We start from the raw sequence: 18,310 nt of genomic DNA, 5'->3' as shown, positions 1-18,310 counted from the left end.
GGTTGCGATCCGTCACAGGATCCACGGTTTTACCCATCAATAATAATAAATACAAAAAAATAGATAATCAATAGTAAGAGCAAGTTCAAATAATTAATAAAAGGGATTATAGGAGTCCAAATACTCCAATAAAAGACTCAATAAATAACCAAATGAAAGTAATCAAGTTCTCAAAAGAAATATCGAGTTCAGTGGAAGTAATCAAATAAACTAAATTATCTTCTTTCCAGTTTTCTTTTCTAAAACTAAAGTCTTCTCTTCCAAAACAATAAGAAAGTGAGTCCTCTAGTTCTTTTCCAAGTAGTTCTCAAAATGCTTGGCAATCTACCTTCTCCGGCTATCAATGGGTGCTATAAGCGCACTCCAAGCATCCGTAGGAGGCTTCATGGACCACATCTCCATCTCTCACTGACGGTACCACATCTTCTTCATAGATGATGGTTCAATCATACGGATTCTCTCCAGTTTCCGTTGGTTACCATTTGTACAGTATAATAAAACATACAAATAAAGGAATGAGTTTTGATGAACTCAATAAGGATAACACATTTCTCATACATATGTCAACATACGGATTCTCTCCAGTTTCCGTTGGCTACCATCTGTACGAAGATAATAAAACATACAAATAAAGGAATGAGTTTTGACGAACTCAATAAGGATAACACATTTCTCATACATATGTCAACATAACCAGCAATGCATATATGAAATGAATGATATGAAATAATATGTATGGTACTAAGATCTAACTATGCAAGTCTCTAGATAGTTGACATGCTTTAAGATATAACACCAGCCCTCTTCTAGGTAGGTCTAGTTATTTTGATCCCTCACGGACTGGTTACCTCTGTTAGGATCCCGAGTACTAAGTCTTCATCAGGCATCCTTAGCTGGGGTTTAAGTCAACACTCTCTTACCACAACCATTGGCATGAGTACTAGCGCATGTCGGGGTTTCTAATCCAATGTAAGGTCATACCGGTAACAGACTATATGAAGGCCGATACTTCCCCTATGGCACCACCCAACTCGGTTCAAGATCTTTGCAACCTAGGAATGAAAACCCTCATGGACTGGTTACCGCTATTGGACTCCACTCCCTAACCCTATGATCATCCACGTATTGTTGGGGCTGAATGCTCTCATGACTCCTCATGACACCCTGGCCGCTCCTTGGACGTCCATGAGCCTAACCCTAACATATGCAACCCAACCATTGCATGACCAACAGTGGACCACTGAGTCTCCGCACAGAGTAGTTACCGCTATAGGATGAAACATAGTCACGTCACTATTGTCATGGGTCATTCGGGTTCAATTCCCCTACCGAAAGGGTAATAGCATGTAGGGTACCTAGCTATGCAATTCTAGACTCCCTAGGTATGTCATCCAGCAATCATGATAGTGTTAGAGGCATTAGTAAGCATGTGTCTCATACCATAGCCCTCTGATATCTTAAGTAAGGATACTCAATTGGATACCTTTCCATCACAACTGCGTCACATCATTCACTATCATAACATAATTAGTTGTTCAATATCATAAAGTGATAAAGTATATTGAAACATCACATACAACAGGTATACAATAGTATAACAATGAATTATACAACTATAGCAAGGTATATGATTAATAATTAATGCAAGAAATAACTAATTCATCATATAGCATGTCATTGCATATAAACAAGAAAGTGTGTCCTTACCCGTAATTAAGTAAAAGCTCACTAGAATGCAATCAAATCTCACTTACAAGACTTCCAGTAAAGTCAAAGAACACCTAAACATAGGGTTACAATAATACATTAAGGACATGAGTCAAATCAAAGCAAACACAAATCTCACACAGCCCATTGTGACTCAGCCAGTCACTTGGGCCAGTCGGTTGGGTCAAGCAACCGCCACAAACGACCGCCCCTGTTATAGACAGTCTTCTAGATCCGAAATTTAGACTTTTGATCATTCAATTTCAATCCGGTTTTGGGATGATCTTAATTCGAGTTTCAATCTTAATTAGTCTATAACAAAGGTGCAAATCAGTAATCTAAAATTAACATAGAACCATAACCCAGTTCATCTCCCTTGATTAGATTCATCCTTCATTCGAATGCAGGGATTCGTTTTCGGACAGGATATTCTTAAAATCATTGATTAGGGAATAGAACTAATCACAATTAGGTCAACCCAACATGAAGGAGATGGATCTATACCATTCCAAAGATGAGGGAAGAGCATGGAGTGAAGGGGATTCACATACCTCAACCAAATTTGCAAAACAGATGGGGGAATGGATCCAAATCGGAATCCACACTTCTCTCATCTTCCAGCACATGACTTCTGCTTCCTAACTGTCTACAGCAGCAATCCCGAAAATAATAATGAGTTAAAAGGATGGTGTTTGCTATTTATAGAGGACAAAGGGCAAATTAGGGCAATTTCCCGCAAGCATACCATGGCGATCGCTTGGGTGGTTGATTGGCCCAATCAACAGCCTTAAGCAACCGCCCTTTAGTACTTTGCAGTACTTAGGTGCTTTGCGTAAGGGGTTGATCCTCGACCTCAACCCAACCCTAAACAACACATGGGGGAGGTTTTACCTTCATTTTGGATATCTTCAAACAACTCTTGACTTCTACTAGGGATCCAATTTCCCAGCAAGGCAAGTTCTTCATCAAGATAATCCAGATCCATGGATTCAGGGTATGGATCATGGAATTCTATCCGGATACTCCACAACTTAATCCGGCTTGACTTTTGGGTTATCGGACCTACAATACAGATTTTGGGTTAGAAATATAGGAGTTGTTACACTTGGTATTTTTAAGAGATTTAAGTTGTTTGTTGAAAATTTCTTTTCTCAAAGAATCAAGTGTTTTCATAGTGATTGGAGAGGCAAATATAGAATTGTCTCCACTCTCCTTCAAGAACATGGTATTGAACACATGCTCTCTTGTCCTCATACTCATGAGCATAATGGTGTTGTTGAGCGCCGTCATCGGCACAATGTAGAAATTGGATTGACTTTATTAGTTCATGCTTCTTGCCCTAAAATTTTTTGGATGCATGCCTTTGAAATTGCAGTTTTTCTAATTAATTGTTTGCCTACTCCAGTGCTGAAAAATTCCTTTTCATATTTCGAATTGTTTCAAGTTCAGCTTGACTATGACTCTTTGAGGATTTTTGGTTGTGCATGTTATCCATGTTTGAGATCGTATAACAAACATAAGCTGGAATTTCTGTCTGAACCACATATCTTCTTGGGATACAATTCTCGCCATAGAGGATACAAGTGTTTTAATACTAGAAAACTCCTTATTTCTCGGCATGTTATATTTGATGAAAGAATATTTCCTTCCCTTGCTAGTGAGGTAACTCCCTCCCCTACTGCACCACTTCCCTCCATTTTAGGGCCTCCAAATTTAGTGGGGAACCCTAACCTCATTCCCTCAATTTAGGAGCCCCACCTTAGCTGAACTCTCCTGGAGAATCCTTCCCCCCAACTTCTCCCATTGGGTTCCATACGTCCTCCCTTATGGCCTATTCTCTTAGTCCCCACGTTTTTAGGAATTCCCCCACCCCCTTGGCTGAATCCTCTCCCTCCTCACCTCCCTTGGCCAAGTCTCTCTCTCATGCTCATCTAGTTGTTGACTTACCCTTTGACTCTTAGGATACTCTACCACCCATCACTTCTCAACCTTCACAAAACACTCATCCCATGATCACTAGATCAAAAGTAAACCCTATGGCCTCTTCTCATTCAAATTGATTGCACCCACATTGAACCTTTCCTCTACAATTGCCAACAAATACCCTCACTGGCGGAAGGCTATGGATGAAGAATTCACTGCACTTTTGAAGAATGGTACTTAGTCTTTTGTTCCTTCTCCTTCTCATAATGTCATTGGCTGTAAATGGGTTTTTCGAGTCAAGCGAAAGGCAAATAGTTCTATTGAAAGATACAAAGCCCGCTTAATGGCTAAGGGTTTTAATCAATAGGAAGGCCTTGACTATCATGAAACCTTTAGTATGGTGGTCAAACCAGCTACCATTTGGCTGGTCTTGGCTCTTGTAGTTTCACAATCTTGGTCTATTCGCAACTAGAAATTCAAAATGCCTTCTTTCTTGGGTTTTTGCATGAAACTGTATATATGAAGCAACCACTTGGCTTCACTGACTTTCTTCATCCTAACCATGTTTGCAAACTTCACCGGTCTCAATATGTTTAAAACAGGCTCCTCATGCTTGGTTCGACAGGCTTAGCTCATTTCTAGTTGAATATGGATTTATTGGCTCCAAAACTGACACCTCTTTATTTATTTTTCTTGGATCTGCTGGTACTATGTTTATTTTTGTATATGTTGATGATATTATTCTAATTGGAAGTTCAGTTGCTTTATTGGCTTGATTCCTCAGTGATCTTGGCTCTGTTTTGGCCCTAAAGGACTTGGGCTCTCTTCATTAATTTTTGGGCATGTATGTCACTCGATCTCATGATGCCCTTCATCTCTTTCAACATCAGTGTAATCAAGATCTTCTTAAGAGGGTAAATATGTCTATTTTACGTGGAGAGAGAGAAAAAAACGTGGGAGAGAGAGAGAGACTCAATTTTACGTGGTTCGATTGATCTCTGCAACTTACGTCCATGGGAATGTGATTTGCTTCCTTGAGATTGACTGTAGTACAAATACAATTATAGTTACAAGAGTCCTGCTCAACACTAGAGTTTGAATTACTTAAGTTATCTATTTGTGTTTGGTATGAACCGTGTCTCTTGTGTGTTTGAGTGCAACTCTGAGTCTGATCCACTTGTGGATAAGATGTAATCTGCTGGAGTCTCATGAGTGGTTGAGTTTGAGTCTGGTTCTTGAAGTCTTGCACGCATGGAGGTAGTTGAGTTTTAGTGGAGTTCCTGAAGACTTGCACGCATGGAGTAGTGGTGGCTACGTCAACCCTAGATTCGGCTAGGGTTGCCTGTGAATTTCCTGTTTAATCCTCAGATTGCGAAGGACCATTATTATACTTAACAATGGTTATTGAAGAAAATTGTTAGGCATATCAAAATTGGTATTTTATGGATCTGTATTTCATTCCATATATTTACTGTTGTAACTTGAGGTCAAGGTATCGGAAGATTCAGAACAGCCTCTTAACAAAATTTATTGATGTAATAATGCATAGGAAAATTGCCCCCTTGACTCCACTTGTATGGAAGCCTTCGACACTAAATTTGTCTCACATTTATTGTTAATGACTATTGCATGACAATAACATTTCTCATTTCATCTTCGTGAGACATTCTCTCTTTCCGTATGGTTTTCTATTTGTTTACCAGAGTGCTATAAACAGTAGGCTTTGAGAGTGGCTTCCTAGGGTGTGAAAGACAATGGATTCATTTTCTCCTCTATCTTTCTTTAAACCATATTCAAAATAACAAGGTATCGTAATGTAGATTGTATACCTTATACATATGAAGCTTGCTTGTTTAATCACTAAAAATTTAGTAACTGCATCTTTGTGTATACTCCTCAACAAGCTTTGAGAACAACGAAGACTTTCTCTCTAGCAACTTGGTTGGGGAATCATATTCCAATATTACACCTGTTTATAACACCAAGGAAAAGGGAAAGAAAAAAAAAAGAATCTGTCAATTTGATAAAGAAATCTTTAGAAAAAAGATGAGAATATGTATTACCCAACTCAAATTGAACCCATTTTATATAGTGTAGTAATTAGTAGCAACAAACCTTCATCAAGAAGAAGAACCATATCAACATCAAGAATTGATGTTATCCTATGTGCAATTATGATAATAGTAGACCCTGAGAAGTGTTGATTAAGTGTTTGTTGAATTAAATAATCAGTTGAAGTATCCACTGATGCAGTAGCTTCGTCGAGTACTAACACTTTACTCCTCTTTAGTAATACCCGGCCTAAGCAGACTAACTGCCTTTGACCTATACTCCAATTCTCTCCATTCTCAATTACTGTCACAATAACCAAATGGAATTTGATTAGCTATTTATGATCTTGTTTTCAATACTTGCACCTCCCTACTTTCAATTGGAGAAACGTTTGAGGGAGGTTAAATTTTCTACTGAAAATTAGAATTCAGCATGCATAATACTCCACTACAGAGCAGATAGGAGAAAAAAAACCAACCTGTAGAGTCAAGCATTTGTCCATTCTTTCTGATCTCATCACCAAGCTGAAATCTATTTAAAGCCTAAAACCCACAAAGAAAGGAAAAATAGACATGGAAAAGAAAAGAAACCCAGGTTAGTAATTCGAGAAAAAATACAATTGATTATTAATGGATACAACAAAAAACAACAACAACAAACCTTATCTCTCAACTAAATGGGGTTGGCTACATGGATTATACTCTGTTTAAGGTTTGATACTGACCTAAGCTATGTATATTCTTTCTCACCATTTCAACTAAAGTTATATTAGGTCTGCCCACAAGCAAAGCCAACCATTCAAGGGAAGGGCTGAAGAGGCTAAGAATGGCTTAGAGAAAGGTTTATCTGGTATCTCAGTGAAATTCAACCTAGAGAAGCCAAGAAGGGGATGCTTTGAGATACGAGATCAAGATGGAGAGAAGTTCATTTTGCTTTTGGATATAAAGCGCCCCTTCACAAGCATAAAGAAACATGACACGGACAAAGTCGTTTTAGATATAATTTTGAAAATTAATTTTCAATGATTCACTTGTCAGCATGAGTCTTGTTAGGGATAGTTTTGGTAAAACAACCCAAACCCTAGCCCCCACTTCTTTCTTAGGCTAATGCGGCTAGGTTGCTTCTTAGAAGTCTAAATTGGATCGAACTGCTACTGCTACACTCAAGATGAATTCTATACATGACACTTACAAGGACTCTAATTGATCCAAAGAAGAGTTTGAAGTAGATTACAACTTGTATAAAACCCTGATTGATATTTTATGAAGTGTCAAACTCTTATCCTCATGTAAATCCAAACTCTACAAATACTGTAACACAAGGACTCCACATGATTACAACAACTATTAGAGTCCTAGATGACTAATGAACAAGGACTTTGACTTTCTATAAGGCATGTACACAGCTCATTCAAACATTGTGGAAATTATCTGTGGCTCTCCCATGGATGTAGGTTGCATTCAATTGAACCACATTAAACTTTTGTGCTCTCTCTCTCTCCCCCCCCCCCCCCCAAAAAAAAAAAAAAAAAAAAAAAAAACCAAATCCAAACATAGCATCAAAGCACTAAGTTTTTTCTTCCTAGCTCCGTTCTTCACTTTGCTCCCTCAATAATCTTCTTGCAATTAAACTTACAGAAAGTAACTATCTATTGTGAAAATCCCAAAGTCTTACGAGTAATTTGACATTGTGAATGGCTTCTCTACATGCCCACCCACCACTATCACCATTGATGAAGATTCTATCTCAATGTGCATACCGAACCCTAACTATAATAGGTGGATTCATCAGGATCAGCTTCACATACTGGCTTATTGCTTCTCTATCTAAAAGTGTACATGCTCAAGTTGTGAGTGTTACTGCAAGAGAAATCTGGCAACACCTTGAAATGACTTATGCAATACCCTCTTCCACCAAAATTTAGCAACTCCATCTCCAACTGCAGCAGATTAAATAAGGTAATAGTAGCATTCATGATAATTACCTCCTTTGCATAAAATCCACTACTAATCAACTTGCAGCTGCCGGCAAGACTGTTTCAGATGATGATCTTTGCTTGCATGTTCTTAATGGTTTGGGCCCTGAATATTCAGCTTTTATTACTTCTATAACTATTTGTGGCTTCCCTTTTACTTTTGTTGAGTTAAATTGAATGTTACTCACCCAAGAAATCTGTCTTAAAGATGAGTTGGCATATAAATTAAATCATCCCCTCCTTTGGCTAATTTAACTCAGACTGGTAATGTAAGACCTTATGGTCCTCCCTTTTGAGGTCGCTCCAATAACAGAGGAAGGCCATATCGTGGGAGGCCTAATGGCAATTGTCCTCTGATTCTTGCTATGCCACCTTCTCTATCTAATGGTGGTTATAGACAACAACAAGCATTTTCCCATTGTTTGTCAAATATGTGGTCATCCTAAACATAAAGCTTGTGATTGCTATCAACGTTACAATCATTCCCTTCAAGGTACACCTAGTGCTCCTCCCTCTATGAATATTTGTGAATTATTTGATAGATTTGTTACAGGAGAGAGTTGGTATCCTAAATTTGGGGTTGTGAATCACATCACCAATGCCTTGAAAATCATGACATGGCTCACCCCTACATTGGTATAGATCAAGTACAAGTTGGTAAAGGTATAGGCTTGCCAATCACTCACACTGGTAATCTCTCTTTGTTATCAGTATCTCAGTTTACACACTACAGCAAAGCATTTGAGTTTCACCCTAATATGTTTTATGTGAAGGATTGAGCAACTGGGAATTGTCTTCTCTAGGGAAATGTCAAGAATGGGCTATACCAGTTACAATTGGGGGATTTTTTTTTCCAATGACACTTCTTGGTGAACCAACTTTAGTCTCCCAATGGCACTATAGTTTGGCCATCCAACTTTAAATTAGTTCACAACATTATTTCTAAGTTTCACTTACCAATTGCTTCAGAGAGGGTTAATTTTTTGTGTGATGCATGTCAAAAGAGAAATATATTTGGGTCTTTCCTATGCATTTGAAACATGAAGTTGTGGGGATTCTTCAATGTTTTAAGTTACTTGTTGAAAATTTATTTTTCCATAGGATTAAAAGATTTCAGAGTGATTGAGGTGGTGAATATAGAGCTATGTCTACTTTCCTTACTTCCTATGGAACTGAGCATCGCCTTCCTTTTCTCCACATGCATGAGCAAAATGGGGCTGTTGAGTGCCACCATCGCCATATTTTTGAGACTAAGCTTACCCTTTTAGTATACTCCTCTTGCCCCAATCACTATTGGAATTATGCTTTTGAAACTGTAGTTTTTCTTATTAATCGAATTCCTACTTTGGTCTTGGGCAATGTTTCACCCTACTACAACTCTTTAGAGTCCATCTTGACGATAACTCTTTAAGAGTTTTTGGTTGTGCCAACTACCCATTCTCCGTTCTTATAACAAATACAAACTAGAGTATTGATCTAGCATGCATGTTTTTGCGTACTGTCCATGTCATTGTGGTATCGTTGTCTTGATCCTCAGATAGGTAAACTCCTAATTTTCTACCATGTTATTTTTTATGAGAGGCAGTTTCCCTGTCAAACCCAACCACCTAGAGAGTTTCTCTATCAACGGAAAAAACCTCTCCCCTCTACTCTTGGGTTCCCCCAATGTTACCTAACCCTAGACCAACTCCTTCATCCTTGGCCCCACCACCACCTTCCCCACCTTTAGTTGAATCCCCCTCCCTTGGACCCACCGTATCTCCTCCCTCTCCCATAACCAACTCCTCTCCTTGTCTCTCTTCCTCTCCTTCTCCCATCGAAATTGTATTGACCTCCCCTATGATCCTTACATGTCATCTCCTCCCCAAACTCCTCCCAACCCTACTCTAAACACCCATGCCATGATTACACATTCTAAAGCTCAACCTCCCCCTAGAGCCCTTCTTACTTCTGTCACTGCTCTTGATCTAACCAAACTTGAACCTACCTCTTTCACTATTTCCAGTAAGAACCCTCACTGGCATAAGGCTATGGATGAAGAATTTAAGGCCCTATTGAGAATGACACTTGGTCCCTTGTTCCACCTCCTTCTGGGACTAATATCATTGGTTGCAAGTGGGTTTTTTGAATTAAATGGAAGGCTGGTGGTTCCATTGTACGATAAAAAGCAAGGTTGGTGGCCAAGGCATTTAATCAATAGGAAGGGCTGGACTATAATAAAATCTTTAGTCCTGTTGTCAAATCCACCATAATTAGATTGGTATTATCTCTTGTTGTCTCCCAATCTTGGCCTATTCGCCAATTGGATAATCAAAATGCATTCTTACATGGATTTCTGAATGAAACTATTTGTCTAAAATAGCTACCAAGGTTTGCTGACTCTCTTCACCACGACTACGGTTATCATCTTCACATCTCTATATGGCCTCAAGCAGACCTCACAAGCTTGGTTTGACAGACTCAGTTCATTTTTAATTGAGTATGGATTTCTTGGCTCTAAGACTGACACTTCACTTTTTATTTATCATGGGATTTTTGGCTCAATTTGTATTTTGATCTATGTGGATGATATTATTCTTATTAGGAGCTTAGACTTGTTATTTCATCAATTTATGATTGTGATTGCCCCTGTGTTTGTTGTGAAAGTCTTAGGTCCATTACAGATCTTCTTCACAGGGCAAATATGAGTGATTGCAAGTCTGTTGTCAACCCACTCTTTCCATCTACACAATTGAGAAAATTTTCGGGGGAGCTCACGGCCGATCCTATCTTGTACAAGAGAATTGTGGGGGCTCTCCAGTATGTTACCTTGACTAGACCTAAAATTCAGTTTTTTGTCAACAAAGTGTGCTAGTTTATGCAAAGTCCAACTCTTGATCACTAGTCTACTGTCAAATTATATGGTACTTAAAGGGCACTTTCTCTATGGCATTGTTATTGATAAATTATCCTGAATGTCCTTAACAACTTTCTCTAATGTTGATTGAGTTGGTTGCCCTAATGATCGAAAGTCTACCAGTGGCTATGCAATAATTTTAGGGACCAACACTGTATCTTGGAGCTCTCGTAAATAGACTACAGTTTCCTACTCTAGCACATAGTCAAAATATAGGGCCCTAGCAAATGTTGCTCCTGAACTCACCTGGTTCAATCTCTTATACATGAACTCCATGTCTTCCTCGTTGATGCTCGGGTCTTATGGTGTGATAATATCGGTGTTAAGTATCTCACTGAGAAACCGGTTTTCCATGCTCATATGAAGCATGTGGAAATTGACTTCCACTTTGTATGTGATAAGGTTGCCAAAGGGAATTTTCAAGTTTGCTTCTTATCTAAAGGACCAACTGGCTGACATCTTCACCAAGCCACTCTCTACTCAACGGTTTAGTACACTACTAGCCAGCTTCAAGGTCGCTTCACCTCCCTTAAATTTGCAGGGTAAAGCAGCCCAAACTCTAGCTGCCACCTTCTCAGGCTTATGCAGCTAGGGTTGCTTCTCAGAAGTCTAAAGTGGATCAAACTCCTATTGCTACACTCAAGATGGATTCTATACATGAAACTCACAAGGACTCTAACCAATCCAAAGAAGAGTTTGAAGTATATTACAACTTCTATAAAATCCTAATTGATATTTTATGTAGCGTCAAACACACTGTAACACAAGGACTCCACATGATTACAACTATCAGAGTCCTAGATGACTGATGAACAAGGACCCTGCTCTCTATAAGGCATGTACACAGCTCATTCAAACATTGTGGAAATCATCTTTGACTCTCCCATGGATGTAGGTTGCATTCGACTGAACCACGTTAAACCTATGTGTTCTCTCTCTCCCAAACCGAATCTAAACAAGTCTTCTCACAGTTAGGATTGTCTTTTTGAAGGAGCTCAGCATGGATGGAGTCATCTCAAATATTTGTTGTCATGATGAATACTGATTTTTGACGATTGAATAAATATTCACTGCAATGATGATTTTTGTTGCATGGTTTGTTTCATCGGCTTTTACCTCATCAGCCGGAACAAAGATCTTCCGTAATGTAATGGATCGAACATGATGTTAGCCTCTCCAAATTCTGGGATATTTCTTTCTGGTTGAACTGTACTCACTATTGCCCTCTCCAACTCCGAGAGGAGTTGAATGCAGAAAATAGATGCTACGTTCAGTCAAAATTGTTAGGTCTGCCCCTAGATCTTCTAATTCCTTCAATCTGGATTATATCATTTCTCCGTTCAAGGGCATTTATATGCCTCGGTTTAATGTGGCCGTGCCACCTCAAACGACTTTCTTACAACTTATCACTTAATTGATTATTAATGGATAGCTAACCAAAATATGATACACCAACAATGGTTTCTTAAGAAGAGATAAATCCATCCTTTAATGTTGTGATCAAGAGAACTTAAATGCACTCCCTAAGTTAACTTGATTAAGAGAACTTCCTAGTCTAGACATGGGCCAAACATGATGCATCTGTGAACAATTTAAGTGTCTTACCAGTAAATGTTTCAGAGACAAAAATTAAATAGAAAGGCCACAACATAGGAGCTCATAGTGACTGATGAATTGATTTTGATGAATTTATTTTGTGCAAAAATCAACAATTGAAGAGGTAATTTCATCTACTACCAATTATCAATGAACATTTTTCAATGAAGAAGGGGACTCACCTCCCAGATTTCTTCATCAGTGTATTCTTCAAGTGGGTCTAGATTGCTTCTTAAAGTACCCTCAAACATCGTTGGATCTTGCGGGATGATGCTTAATCTTGACCGTAAGTCATGAAGGCCAATATTGGAGATGTTAATATTGTCTATCAAAATTTGACCCGTTGCAGGTTCAACCATGCGAAAAAGAGTTTGTACAAGAGTTGATTTACCACTTCCCGTTCTACCTACGATTCCAATCTTCATTCCTCCAGGGAAAGTGCATGTGAGACCTCGCAAGACAAAAGGAAGATGTGGGGCATATTGAACCTACACAATATTAGTTACTCAAATCAAGAATCTTAGTATGACTCCATAAGAGTTGAGAATCGCCTATTAACATTGGGCTCTAGAGGGTCTATTACGTAAAAAGAAAAATTAAAAGAAGAAAACTTGAGGTATATGGAGTAGGATTACTTGTAGATTAATGATATCAATTGTCCCTTGTGTTGGCCATGTAGATTCTGGCCTATTTTCTTCTACTGAAAGAGGGGGTTCACTAGCAATGTGAGTGTATTGCAATATTCTCTCCATGGAAATTATTTTGTTCTCGAGACTGCAAAGATCCCATATGACCCCATGCATATTGAAACTAAGCCCATATGTGACTGCTAAACCCATAACACCTTCAAGAGATAAAAACAATAAAAATAAATAAATAAATAAATTTAAATTCATGCTTTCATATGAACATGCATAAAAATCATATAGCTTCGTTAAGAAATGCTTGCGTCTAATTTCAAGTTCAACTTTTACCGGGATTGAGTACTCCTTTCAGCACTGAGATCAAAAAAACCAAAGAAAAAGCATATGTGATGGATGTTAGCATATCCATGCGGAAGCATAACCACTCCATAGCTCCATAGAAATGAAATATGAGCTTGGAATATTGATCCACCAGCTTAAGGTTTGTATTCATAAACATATTTTCTTGATTGAAGCACCTAATTATGGTTGAACCTAGACAAGATTCAGCAAAATGTTGTATAATCGGTGCTTGAGATACTCCAATCAAGCGTGAAAGTTCTCGTGCTGTAGATGTGTAGTAATGCTGCAAATCAAAGTTCAAAGTAGAGAATTAGGTACACAATCAAAAAGAAAAGTAAAATGAAATAAAGTTATTGATAAAGATGCATACTTTTCTATTTATTTTTTAAATGCAGGTTTTCTTAATATAATCAGCTTATTTGATCTTGATTGCAAAGTAGTAATTATGAATGAAATCTGAAATTCATTGATCACATAAAGCTCAGACAAACTTGGATCATGCATGAAATTTTGTTATTGAAAAGAAGTAGTTATAGAAATACCTGATACCAAATGCATGCCATAGTCATTGGAATGAAAGCTATTAACATTTGCCATGCCACCTGTGACATTACTGCAGCAGTTCCCAAAAATCCTATTATGGAAATAAGAAATTCTTCAATTTGATGTGGAATAGTCGTATCAACTGCACCTTGATCTATTGATACCTGTATGTAAGAGTATAGGTTGAAACCATATCAACAATTGATCTATGGCACTTAATCTATCTAGATCATTTAGGTTTCAAGACTAACCCGATTTAGAATCCTTCCACTAGGAGTAGAATCAAAAAATGATAATGGAGCACGAAAAATACATAAATGCATTTTGTTGAAGAGAAGAGTGGCATTTTTGCACCCAATAGTTATAATGAGCATGGATCTTAGAAGCGCACAAAGAGAACTGCCGACAAATAAAGAAACATAAACAAAGCTGACTGTGGATCCTCTGATATGTCGTCTCACATCTTCTGAAGTGGGAGTAGCCAACACCAGCCAATAACTACCGGCTATTTGGAAAAGCTCAAAAATAACTTGTGCTAGTAATATTAGCAGTATAAAAGCTCCTTTATGTACTGTGGTCACATAATTCCAATACAGTGAAAAACTAACTCCACCCTTTTGTCTTTTTTCTTCTTGAACAAGCTGCCCTTTTTTCTCAACCATTTTTTCTATTTTGTGAGTTATGGGTTCCTTCTTCTCATCATCTTGAATGTGCTTCTTGCCACATAGAATACTCTTATCTTCATCACCCGAAATTGAATCATCCAAAGTAACCTTATGTTGGCTAGAATTAATGTTTTCCAAAGTTTTGTTATGTGTACCTACCAGTTTCATAAAATCAGTTCCTGAGTTAAGAATTTCTTTGTATTTTCCGGCTTGAGTAATTCTTCCATCTCTCATAACCTATCAAATAAGTAAAATACGTAATCACTTTCAAACAAAGTTGAAAATTTTGAAATCGAGATGGAAGTAGAAGATTCTCACCAAAATAAGATCAGCATAATGTAAAAATTCCACTTGATGCGTAACATAAATTACTGTTTTCGACCCCAAGATTTTCAACAAACATTCCTGCCAAAAAAATTCAAATGTATCCATTTAGACATAAAAAGAAGTTTTGATTACTTAAATGAACGTAAGAGCTATATATATACAATTGACATTCATCATGGTAAGTAGCATCGATTAAACAATAGGTTTTATGGGAACAATGTCCATGGCTAAATATCATGTGTTTGTAGGTCTTGTTTGTTTATGCAATCATGATTTCATTTTCTTATGTCAACTCAGTGTTTGGTGAACATGATTGTGTTGTAAGATGGGATATACAGATTAAAGCCAATTTGTAAAGAAAAGGTTTGCAAGTAGAGATTAAAGAGAAACACTACCTTAAATAGATGAGTTCCTGTGTGAACATCCAATGCACTAAAAGGATCATCAAGCATATAAATATCAGCATTATGGTACAAAGCACGTGCAATTTGGATTCTTTGCTTTTGTCCACCACTTAGATTAATGCCCCTCTCCCCTATAATAGTTTGGTCACCAAAGACACACAATTCTAGGTCCTTCTTTAATGAACATGCTTCAAGGATAATTTCGTACCTTTCCTTGTCCATTTCCTTTCCAAACAATATATTGTCTGCTATAGTTCCACTTTGTATCCAAGGTGATTGTGCAACATAAGCCTTTGTTCCATTCAACGTAATGTCTCCAGATACTTTCGGCATTTCCCCTAACATGCATGAGAGTAGGCTTGACTTACCAGACCCAACGGAACCGCATATAGCAACTCTCATGCCATGGTATACTTTAAAATCAAGTTCTTTCAATGTGAGACTAGGGGAATGGAGGTCCCAACAAAAATTCCCCTTGATTACCTCAACGGCAATCTCAACACCGTTTCTTGATGGCTTTTGCAAAATATTTGGACAAAGATCGTCGCAGCAAAGGAACAAAGCTATTCTTCTAAGGGAAACCTTAGTTTGAATTACCATGGAAATTGTAACTGGGAGACTATAAATTGGTCCTTGTAATACCTCAAATGTTGCAAGTGCAGCTATAATCTTCCCCGAGTCTAAGGGAATTCCCACGACCATGCAAAACCCAAAAGTAACCATTGATACGAACATCGGAGCAGATAAGTAGGCAAAAGTAACCATAGCTTCTGAATAAAGTAACTTTTTTATCCATGTTGTTTCAAAGTTCCTGAGCTTATTTATCTTAGCAAAGAATTTCATCTCCCAGCCTTGTAGCTTAAGAATCCTTATATTTCTTATAGCTTCAGAAGTCACTTTCATCCGTTGATCCTTTGAATCCATCAATCCACGTTGAAACTTTTCCTGTAGTTTTCCAAGTGGAACATTCACCAACATCAAAACCACTGTGGCAACAAAAGCTACAAGTGAAGCCAATCCTAGGCTTCTATACAAGATCAACAATGCCAGGACAATTTGCAGAGGTATTTTCCATATACGGTGTAAGTGCCAACTAAAACGACCAAGCCTATCAACATCAACAGTTATCAAATTAATATTCTCCCCACCAGTGTGATCTTGCTTTGATTTGCTTGAAAGCCTGAGTCCCTTTTTGTAGATTAGTGAGATCAAGGCAGCACGAGTCTTAATTCCCATCCTTCGTAATTGGAAGAACTCGAGTCTCTCTGAGATGCATCTTATGAGTTTTGAAAGAAAGAAAATAGACACTAGCAAATAACCATTGTAATTTAATTGATGAGGGCTATTGAGATACTGAACGAAAGTGTCTATAAGATATGGTCCAATGTAAGAAGCCAAAATGCATACCATGGAGAATATAGCTGTACATAGAATTTCTTTCCACATTGAGAGAATCAATGCCTTCAGTAACTTGAGTGTGCTCACTTGATTGCTATGTACATCGCTATTGATATCAGCTTCAAGTTTACTTCTAAATTGAGTAAAGACCACACTAGCACTATCACACTTGGCAAACTGAGGAATATCTTCAAGCTCCAATGTTCTTTTGTATCCAAGAGCAAGCAAAGAACCCATCCAAGTAAAGGTCAGAATGCTGAAAGGATTAGCATTTTCATAAGGAGTTACACTCACTCCTCCAAAACTTGTTCCTTGTCCATCATCTCCATTACTTCTACTAGAACTAGTTCTTAAAAGGGGCTTCCGAATATGGGTATCTTCTACTCCTTTGCCATTGCCAAGCAACCCAATATAGCAAAAGAACGAACCAGCAATAATGGATACAACATCGGATACCAACAATAGGAACGGTGATGATGAATATTTCCAATACGAATCAATATGTACAATAAAACACAAAGAAGACATAAGGAAGTAGAAGATCCACCAAATCCTCAGCAGAATGGGAAACCTACCCTCACTTAAAGGAGAAAACTGGATGTGCAAGTAGCTAGAGATGACAGACCAAGTGAGTGTTCTCAATGAAAAATCCAATTGTGCGTAAATCTCTATATCTGGCCAACCATGTCTATTCCCATACATGTAGTTTAGTCCACATAGGAGAAAACCACAGAAAGATAAACCCAAGCAAGCTGTAAGGGTCGCCCAATAGTATAAGAAGTACGTTTGTTGTGAGACTGGTTTTGAATTTTCAAGGACATTCATCTTACGTCTCTTGCAAGCCCATGAAATGGATAAAACTAATAAGAAAATTAGGTGTGAAGAAGAAGAAACCCAATACGAGAAAATAGCTGCAGAAGATCGTAGGGAAAAAGTCCAGATATTCATATTATCCGTTGATTCTTCAAAACCATCCATATTTATAGATTTCATATTCTTCTGCTTATAAGTCTGTGGCTTGGCTCATGAAGATCCAGTGGAAACCTCATTAGCTTTATCACATTTTTATTCATGCAGGCGCAGATATCTGTCAAATGTCGTATGTAGAAACTCAAGCATCTAAATACCAGTACCATGTCCACCTTGTATTTTCCAGAAAGATTTAGACCAATATTGCAGTCTCATTTTACCCTTAGCTGTAGCTGAACCTGTTAATCATAAACAAAGAACAGAAATTATTTGAGAGTATATTTATAAGGAGACTATGATAGTTGGCTATATTAAAAAAAAGAAGCAGAAGCTGCAAATACATACAATACAGTCAAAATTAAATTAAGAAAATCAATAAAGAACAAAAACTTAGTAATGTGAGAGGAAACAAACCACTATATATTTTGCAATTCTGAACCTCAGGTGTGCCTGAACCCTGCTAGATAGATCAGAACAAAAACAAAATCCCATATATGTTCTTTGGCAAGCGCCTAGATGAGGTCTCGGTGAGGAGAGGAAAGGGGGAGCGTTTCTGAGTTGGGAAGGCATATGCCTGGGCGTTGTTGAATGCTTCAAGGGCCGAATTCCCGAGAATTAGGAAAATGGCAGGTCAAATATCCCCTCGAACGTGCGTACTTCCATGGAAATAGGAAAACAATGGATCTGATGACTTCTTTGGAAACCACATACTTTGCAAGAAACGGTAAAAATAGGAGTTTGGATCCACTTCACATACCATCAGGTAAATCTAAAAGTCAATATAAGAATTCAAAATTTATGTTATTACTTCTTCATATAGCATAAGTATTGACATAAACTAGAGAATTACATAGTCAATAAATCCTCTA

General features: G+C 37.8%; 1 protein-coding gene across 1 annotated transcript; it reads right to left on the bottom strand.

Annotated features, from left to right (window-relative positions):
* Positions 1-5,498: 5,498 nt before the first annotated feature.
* On the bottom strand, positions 5,499-17,545 carry LOC149010351 (ABC transporter C family member 3-like). The gene is made up of 10 exons (XM_089162425.1): positions 15,066-17,545; positions 14,662-14,748; positions 13,930-14,580; positions 13,678-13,842; positions 13,124-13,418; positions 12,785-12,993; positions 12,332-12,637; positions 6,161-6,224; positions 5,746-5,985; positions 5,499-5,599 (listed from the first exon to the last, which is right to left on the bottom strand). The coding sequence occupies exons 1-10, from the start codon at positions 17,463-17,465 to the stop codon at positions 5,499-5,501; spliced, it is 4,518 nt and encodes a 1,505-aa protein (XP_089018551.1). The 5' UTR covers positions 17,466-17,545.
* Between the last annotated feature and the right edge of the window lie 765 nt (positions 17,546-18,310).

This window comes from Hakea prostrata, chromosome 7, assembly GCF_041222555.1.
Source record: "Hakea prostrata isolate BN-2017 chromosome 7, UWA_Hpros_2, whole genome shotgun sequence".
In the NCBI taxonomy this organism is placed as follows: domain Eukaryota; kingdom Viridiplantae; phylum Streptophyta; class Magnoliopsida; order Proteales; family Proteaceae; genus Hakea; species Hakea prostrata.
This window is presented reverse-complemented; position numbering and strand designations above follow the sequence as displayed.

What these genes read in the sequence shown, in the direction of transcription:
- LOC149010351 (XM_089162425.1), bottom strand. Translation starts at nt 17,465, where the DNA reads ATGAAATCTATAAATATGGATGGTTTTGAAGAATCAACGGATAATATG. An exon ending in CAGGAACTCATCTATTTAAG is followed by an intron (nt 14,749 to 15,065) that starts GTAGTGTTTCTC and finishes TTTTTTTGGCAG; the next exon opens with GAATGTTTGTTGAAAATCTT. An exon ending in ACAAATGCTTGACTCTACAG is followed by an intron (nt 5,986 to 6,160) that starts GTTGGTTTTTTT and finishes TTATTGTGACAG; the next exon opens with TAATTGAGAATGGAGAGAAT.